Genomic DNA, 8,899 nt, shown 5'->3' on the forward strand with positions numbered 1-8,899 from the left:
TCCTTTGTACCCAAACAACGCAACCTTTCACATCGTAACCATTCCTCCATGGGCCCTTAACTTGCGAGCCGAGTTCTTAGGCCTAACATAGGCGGACGGACCTACTTAGGCCCATCAACATATAAAAAAACCCATCAAACCAAATTTGGTATCCACAAAATCGCCGATGAATTTGCATAAGTTAAGCATTATAAGGGTTCTAAATCCATGTACAAAAACTCTCAACATATGTAAGAAATCAAATGATCTAAAGTCTTGTATATAGAAGCGGAAAACCTAGAAGTCGAACTCATATTGCGTACTTGAATGAGCCATACATGATTTTGATATGTGGAGGACCAACAAAGGTACTTGGTCTTCCTCTCCTCCTTTCTTAAATGGTATTATGAGTGCTTTTGAATAAGTAGTGGAGATGTTAAGAAATCTCATTTTCACCCGAGTACTTAAGTATGAATCATTATGATTGCAAAACAGATATTAATTCTTGCATAAATGTATATAAATGCATAAATCTAGAACCCCTTCCTTTTAATGTTTTATTTATTTAGAGAAGTACATGTTTCCCATCTAGAGTAATGCGAAAAAAAGTACAAAAAAAAAAATCTTTAATATATTGTATTAATACCAATTTAGTTCTAAATATTTCAATTAATTCATTTAAATCTAAACCACTTCATATTTATACCAATAAGTCTATCCAACTAATTTAGGATAGAGATTGCATAAACACCGACCGTCCTTCGTGGCACAAGTAATACTAACATTGACATTTTTTTGTAATTTATTAGATTCTTTTTTCTTTCCCAGGGCTAGCGAGGTAGCGAGGGCTGGCCTCACTCCCCTAGGCTAAGGCGGCCTTGCTAGGCATCACCAACAAGCCCGACAAGGGTGACCCTTGCTCAAGCAAGACTAGCTCTCGTGAGCCAAACCATGGGAAAAAAAAAACCATAAAAAATAATTAAAAAATCAATATCAACAATTTCCAAAAATAAACTCAATTAGTACAATATAAAAAGATTTAAGACTAATTTGGTTCAATTAAAAAATTCAGGACTAAATTAATACCCATAAAATAGGTTTATGATTTTTTGGTACTTTTCCTAGAGTATTGCTCCTCAATAGCATACATTCATAAATTAAGGATACTTTGTTCCATGGGAAAAAATTGATTTGGAGAACCACTTCTTAAAAATAATCAATTATATCGCTTATAAAAATAAATAAATAGAAAAATATTTTCATCATTCACAGAATTATTTAACATAAAATTATTGTCAATAATGAAAAAAATTTCCTCAATTAATTAATTCAATCTTATGTTATATGAATGGAATAGATCCAGACACTCTCAGACCAGAAATTTCTTGGTTTCCCTCCTCATAAAAAGCCCAATGAACATTAACTTCCGCGAGTGTGCAGAGTGCGTGTGTATGAGAGAGAGAGAGAGAGAGTTCAGATTAAATAAGACAAGTAGAAGCAAAGATAATTTGGGATTGTTGGTAAGTCAGCGCAGTCCAATATGTCAGAAAATCAGTTAACAATCAGTTCTTCTCTAAACCAGTTGAGTTTGAGAAATACTTCCCACCTGCAATTGACCCACTCGGCTACAACTTTTTACATGAAGAAAACACAAATGCCTAAGCTTCATTTCCGACTGCGCGATTCCGACTGCGCGACATTTAGTAATATACTTCTGGTTATGCACACTCATTGCATCTAAGACTGAAAAAATACTTCTGTCCAATCTGGTCAAACACTGCCAAACCGTATGTATCTTCCAATGCATAGGAACGGCATGCATTCCCTCTCTGCAGGACCATCACTTTGTCACAGGAACCTCAGGTAGGGCAAGTACGGGCTTGAACTTAAAAATTTATATCTGCTTATTAAGTTTTTGCAAGACTTCGACTTGAGATGCCATGCAACAATTTCAAAAAGCCATGAAAGCTCAGTTTTCCATCGGTATGTCTGATCCAATCGTGGAGTACAGCATACACGGGGACTGAACTGCTCACACCTAGTTCCTGCAAAAAAGATCAAAGATGTCAGGTGATGTCGATAGAGCCTGATACAGATTCCGAAATATGAGAACACATCGCTTATGCATAACTGATCATGCACCATAGAAAAAGCATAGAGATGCCCCACTTTCACTTGTCAACACATAAAACTAGAAGGAATCAGGTTAGAATATCATCTTAGAATCCGCATTTACATGGAAACGATCAACTGAAAGAAACTAGATATTAGACAATCATGGATATACACAAAAAGTTACTCAATAACCTCATTACTGATAAGCTGCGGGAGCTACAGGCAATCTTTTTGACGGGCAAAAGGGAGAAGCCAACCAAAAGATAAAATAAGTATGGACAACCATGCAATTCACAAAATGGGCAGATATCACGTAAGAGCAGCAAAAAAAATGTAATGCATGGGTGACTATATAGTTGCCAATTCTTGCAAAGTAGCTGAAATCAACAACCTACCGAAGCCAACTCATCAATGACAATAGCCCGGTTTCCTTCTTTTTCAAAAATTTCATAGGCACAACGAGCAAGTTGTTCCCATCTATCAACAGCTTCAAGTTGATGGACGCTTAGAGTAGCTGCACAAAACTCTTCAAAATCCATCCTCCTATATTGAAGTGCACTAAGCTGTCCCAAGGTAAAGAAGAGCAATTCAACATTCAAGATCTACCGTTGACAAAAACAGAAAATGGTATGAAATTAACAAAGTTCGATGATGAGGGCTATACCGATGTCAAGAAATCTAGGACACGCGATTCTTTCATAGCATCCGTTGCATTCCTCATCAAGGCCTAGCAAGATCGAAGTATGTAAGACCACAATCTCATTAAAACCAAGCGGGGAAAAACAATGACACTACCAAGTGGTGATACCAACCATTTTAACGTTTTCAAATCCTATGGTACCATTCTTGTTTGGTTCAAATAGAGAAAACTGCTCTTTCAGATAAAAAAGCTCATCTCCAGTCAATGTTTTGGACAAAGCCTGTAATAAACACATGAGTGAACTGTCAGCAAAAACTAAGTATAATATCTTCAATAAAAGATTAAAGCATGCCTCAACATCCCTTCTTCCACATTATCTCATTGTAGCTCCTTCTCTTGTTTCTGTCCTAGATTCTCCTTCAGATTTGATGTCAAAGTCCATTAAATAAACCATATTTACACTAACCATACCCATCCTTTAATCATCCTTTGCCACTAATAACTCAGCAAACTGATGGTTAAAAATCTAACATGCCCAAAATAATAACAATGCTAAATAAAAGAGAATTAAAAGATAAGGGAGCAAAAAATTAGCCATAGAAGATTGAATTCAACCCCAAGACTCTGATCTTGGTAAGAGTGAACCATCACTAGGCTAAGTCTTGCTCCTTCATTATTCATACCATGCCAAGTTCCTTTCCTAGAAAAGTTCTCCTAATCTAAGCAACACAATCTGCTGTAGCACACAATAGAACCAGCTCTCCAGAGCAACAGAGAAAGCAACTTCAAAGGTACATTATACCGTTAATCTGAGGAAAAGAGTCCAAAGCTTGTCCAGAAAAAACAAAACGCAGCAATGTGGCAAAGTTTTCAACGTCCATTTAATTGTGAAGCAACAATAGATATTAAGTAGTTTAAGTTCATTGCAATCACAATGAAGATCCTGCTGATAATTAATTGCTTCACGTTCCTTGAGCCATGTTTTAAATTCCAATTAAAGATGCCAGTGCATCAATGGAACCGGTTCCATTTCCAGAACAGACAAACTCAGCGACAGCTAAGTTACATTATTTTACATACCCTTAAGGCAGCTCTTCTGAGTGTGGATGAACGCATATATGCCTTCATGAGTTTGAATATAAGAATATCTAGAGGCACTTTGATCTCTTTATAATTCTTTATCCACGAATGGCCTGCCAAAGAAAATGTTAGAATTACATCATAAAAGAACTGGCATCTTCATTGGCAGATGAAACCTACTTAGAGCTTGTGCAGCAGTCATCCTTTTCCTGGGATCTTTAATTAATAAGCGCTTCACGAAGTCTCTTGCCTCGGAGGATACTGAAGGCCAAGGTTGTTCATCAAAACTTGGATCAGCTTTTAGAACAGCTCGAAAGATCCCGGACTCACTTCGGGCCCAAAAGGGACGACTGCCACAGAGCAGAATATATGCAATTACGCCTATGCTCCAGACATCTGCCTCGCTAGTGTAAGCTCTATGGAGAACTTCAGGAGCTACATAGTACGCACTACCGACAATATCATTTAGCCGCTCATCTGTATAGCAATTAGAACGATTCTCAACATTAGGTAATTTCTTGAGCCCTCAGACTGATGCACCAAAGCTGCTATAAACTAAAGGGTTATGCATACCTGGTTTCACAAAATCTGACAAACCAAAATCTATGGCCTTCAAAGTAGATGTTTCATCCTTCGACGAGAAGAGAAAATTCTGATCAAGCAATTAGGCACACTTCCATGAGAATAGGTCGATCAAAAATATTTTGAAAAAGCTGATGCAAAGCAGCAAATTATGGCTAACATTTTAAAAGCAATTCCTCTCTCTTTTGGTTTATATATCTTTTTCCAAAGAAATGAAAATTGTTTAAGTTAAACATAAGTTTGGGCCAGAGTTAGTACCTTTCCCTTACTCAGGTGATTTTTATATCCAACACAAAATGGGATACAAATGAAGAAAAATGAACATTATGGCGAAAGAAAATAATTATGTGGAGGTAACTACATCCAAGCACGAAACTGTCTTCAAAAGTATGCAACTTGATATCATGTAAATCATAGTCGTGCATACGAATAACAGAAATATCATGATAAAAAAATCATTCTACATATTCCTTTAGTTCAAGCGTTCAAGAAAGAAAAATTGACAAAATGTGAGTCAACAAATTACAAGCGCAGTTTCTAGAAGATCTTAAATATAATTTGTCAACTTCAAGACTCCTACAAACTTGAGTATACATGATTGCATCAAATCAAGGAAATGGTATAATTGCAATAAAGTTGGGTGTACTGCAATTTAGGCAACAGTAGTAAAGTAGATAGACCAATAAGAAGACCATTTCCCAAAATTCTTAAGGCCAAATAGGAACTAGGAAAGTGAGTCCAAAAACCTTTTCAGGGAAGAAACAGAAGCCACAAAGAGGATAAGGAAGAGAGGTTGCTCTATTGTAAAACGAAAATGAGATTACAAATTTCACACAAGAGAGGATCCTCAGTACATAATGAAACAACTGTGCAAAAAGAAAAGGAGTACATGACCACCTCAGGTTTCAGATCCCGATGCACCACACCTTGCAGGTGGCAAAAAGCGACAACATTTAGTATTTGTATCAAAACAGCTCTTGCATCATCCTCCGAGTACTTCCCGCCCCTGATCAAATAAGACACCAGAAAATGAGCGTCTGGCAACACAAGATCTCCATTTTTAAGGATCATCCATCTATATAAATTCATCTATTATCTAAGGCTAGAATAAAAGAAGCTAGCACAAAAGATAACCTTGAAAGTATTCTATCCAAGAGTTCCCCTCCTTCACATAACCTGAAAGAAGCATGAAATTATCAAAACTTTGAGTCACAGTATGCAAACATCCAAAAAAAATTTACACTTCCAACATGATAATAAAGCAGAAAGCTCAGATAAAGTCCAGCAAACAGAGCTTACTCCATTACAATATAGACATTATCATGGTCTTCATATGCATCATAAAACTGCACGAGATTGTCATGTCCAGTCAAAGCTCTCAATATTTTGACCTCCCTTCTCACATCCTCAATAGCAATTGCGGTCGTCATCTAAAGAGAAAAAAAGTATATCAAGATCCATCAGAAAAATAAGAAACAGGCAACGAAAAAAACTATGGTACTTGGCAAAATTTCTCTGCTTTAACCAAGTAAAGAAAACTAAAATAAGGCAAACTTGAGGGAATACTAGCAAATAGGAACATGGCACCAAAAAGATGTGCTTCACCAATTTCTTCCAAGTAAAGCCAAATCCTCCAGAGTCTAGAGCATATACTGAATCAGGAGAAATACCAAACTGGATGTGCATTTCTTTGCAATTTTATCACCATAATTCTCGTGTACTTTGCTCATAACATAGATAAATGTTCCTTTGCCATTATCAATGAAACCTATTCTCCACCTGAAAGTAACATTTTGGTCCCTTTGAAGACAAATGAATAACTGAAAAGATATTTTTTGATTAACAGAAAGATCAGTGCCTACCACTGATCAGACACAACAGCAAAGGATGGATCCTAGAAGGCTATCTCTAAGTCCTATAGGGTAAAAGCCCCCTAGATAAAGTTGCACGCACAATTCCATCTTTTAAGTTACTGGAAGTGATTATTGTAGTGACTTGGTTCGCGCTACTGCTTTTTTTGCAACACAATGCTTTCTTTTAATTAATCAAACAACAAGAATCTACAGAAATTAGGGTAAACACACTGTAAGTGATAGCTCATTGCTAAGTTCATGAATCAGGCCATTAGGTTCGCCAATTGAATTACTTCCATCTGAATTTCAAAACTGGCTAATTTACTTGGGCTTCCATTGTGATATATGTATCTTTCATGGAGAAGGCAACCCATAACAGGAGAACCTCAACCTCACAAGAAAGAGCAACATCAGTTTAAGGATTTTTTTCTTCATACACTTCAAAGCGACAGAACTTCAGAAGAAAGAAATCAAACAGGTGACACCGTTGCTGTGGTTGTGGAGGCAACACTAAAGATGATCTAGGTCATTTTTGTCCTTCCAGATCTATGTTCTTCTAGTACAGTTGAGTACGTATCTTAAAGTCCAGTTTTAAAATTATAGATTATAGATAGAACGGCTGGTTCAACTTTATGCAATTGAAAGTGACATCCCGTATTTATCAATAAAACTATATGCTGTACAAATGACCTGGTAGAGGTATTCAAAGAAAAAAGGCAAAGACCATGCTTGGGCTGATACTTCGCATTCTTTCTTTGGCACTTCTAGTTTGTCTTGCTTAACTTCATGTGACATTGCAACTAGCATTATAATATGATAACTTCACCAATAAGAAAGCAAGTCGAAATGGATCACCACCAATTCCACTGAAATACTTGAAGACAAAAGCCAAAAACAAAAAAACCAGACAAGTCCCTCACCAGGCTTCAACATTATCTCCAATGGTACAAACCGATGCAAAAGATTAAAAATCATCAAAGCATGAATGTGTCTCGACTTGTCACTAGCTGGTGGTAGAATTGCCTCTGTTCTACGGATCAACCCCCGCCACGACATAATACTCATCCACCACAGGTGATTTAGGACAATAAAATGACACAACTCAAAGACAACACATGAGAAAAAATTACTCAAGTCACACCCAAATGTGATACGACATAAACACGAGAACATCTGAATGGACGGGACGCAACATGATTCTTCACCTTCTCTCAAAAGACCCATTTCACATCCTATCCATTGAAGTTCCAGGAAGTTATTCAAGAGGTATTCTTTAGCAACTACAGGGGATCACAGACGACAGGACCCCCTCAAAAGACGGCCCAAGGAAAATGAATTCGAAGCTCAACAAATCATCACTTATCCCAGCGTACTTGAAACCACAAAAATTTCCGACATACATAGAAGGCCATAAAGGAGAAGATCAAACCTTTACTTTCGGTATGACTTTCACAGCTACCTGTTGACCCTTAAGCTCACCCTTCTTGGACCTTGCACGGCAAGTATACCCAAAATGCCCTCTCCCCACCTCGTCCCCAAGCTCATACTTGCTCCCGAAGTTCTTCGAGAACCCGAAGCTCTTGTCGAGCCCCGTCACCCGCCCCTCGCCCTCCGCCTCGCTCCCTTCCGGGATCGCCGCCTCGTTCTGCTTCACCGTCCCGCGCCGCAGCGCGAGCGCGGCCTTAATGTGCTTCGCCGGCGAGGGCGGCGGGAACGGCCGCTTGAAGAACCGCTTGGGCGTCGAGTTCGCGCTCGCGTTCGCGTTCCCGTTCGCCGGGGACCGGCCCGCGGGGGACTTCTTCGAGAAGAAGTAGTGCGCCGGGCTGGGGCTGTAGAACGGGAAGAAGGGCGACTTCCGCCCGTCCCCCCCGGCCTCCTCCTTGGGAACGCGGTTTCCCGGGTCGCCGCCGTTGACGGAGCCCGAATCAGGGTTCCGCCGCTCCTCGGCCGGGCCGGCCCCGCCGTTGGCGACGGCGATCCCTCGCTGCCCGGGCGCGGGAGAGGAGAGATCGAGCTGGGAAGTGGGCTTCGAAGTGCACAGCCCCATCCTCCTCCTCCTCCTCCTCCTCCTCGAACGCCGGAAATGCAGAGAGAAATTTCGAAGCAAGCGGGGGGGGCTAAAGCATTGCGGACGAGAGAATTTGAAATGGCGAAGTCCGAGAGCTCCCCGTCGTCGTCTTCTTCTTCTCCGATGGCCAGAAAAAGCAAGAAAAACAAGAATCTAGAGAGAGAAAGTGTGTCTGCAGTGCGACTTCTCTTTCTTTCCTTTCCTTTTTTTTTTTTTTTTTTTTTTTTTTTTTTTTTGGGAGGAAGGTGGGGAGATCTGCAGAAGAAGGAGAAGAAGATGATAAAAAGGAGAGGAGACGGTGATCCGCTCTGCTTTTCGGGGGGTTCCTTTTTGCGGCCGACGTAATTAAAAAAATATATAAATGAGGATGAAATCCGGAGTCGTTGGACTAAATTTTTTTTTAATTTTGAAATCGATGGGTCGGTTAATAATAATAAAAAAAAAGGATAATGCAGAGGGTGTGCAGGAAAAAAATAATGATAATGACAGTAATAAATGGGGCGACGAAAATTAAAAAAATTAATTCAATGAATGTGGATTGACCCGCGCGAGATGTGACTGTGCGGGCGGGCGATGGGAACG

General features: G+C 39.4%; 1 protein-coding gene across 1 annotated transcript; it reads right to left on the bottom strand.

The window, feature by feature from the left end:
• Nucleotides 1–1,469: 1,469 nt before the first annotated feature.
• On the bottom strand, nucleotides 1,470–8,627 carry LOC104418586 (CDPK-related kinase 5). Its single transcript, XM_010029966.3, has 11 exons — nucleotides 7,679–8,627; nucleotides 5,696–5,826; nucleotides 5,531–5,572; nucleotides 5,294–5,402; nucleotides 4,388–4,466; nucleotides 3,995–4,291; nucleotides 3,815–3,927; nucleotides 2,907–3,014; nucleotides 2,759–2,821; nucleotides 2,490–2,657; nucleotides 1,470–2,024 (listed from the first exon to the last, which is right to left on the bottom strand). The coding sequence occupies exons 1-11, from the start codon at nucleotides 8,294–8,296 to the stop codon at nucleotides 1,887–1,889; spliced, it is 1,866 nt and encodes a 621-aa protein (XP_010028268.2). The 5' UTR covers nucleotides 8,297–8,627; the 3' UTR covers nucleotides 1,470–1,886.
• Between the last annotated feature and the right edge of the window lie 272 nt (nucleotides 8,628–8,899).

This window comes from Eucalyptus grandis, chromosome 9 (genome assembly GCF_016545825.1).
Source record: "Eucalyptus grandis isolate ANBG69807.140 chromosome 9, ASM1654582v1, whole genome shotgun sequence".
In the NCBI taxonomy this organism is placed as follows: domain Eukaryota; kingdom Viridiplantae; phylum Streptophyta; class Magnoliopsida; order Myrtales; family Myrtaceae; genus Eucalyptus; species Eucalyptus grandis.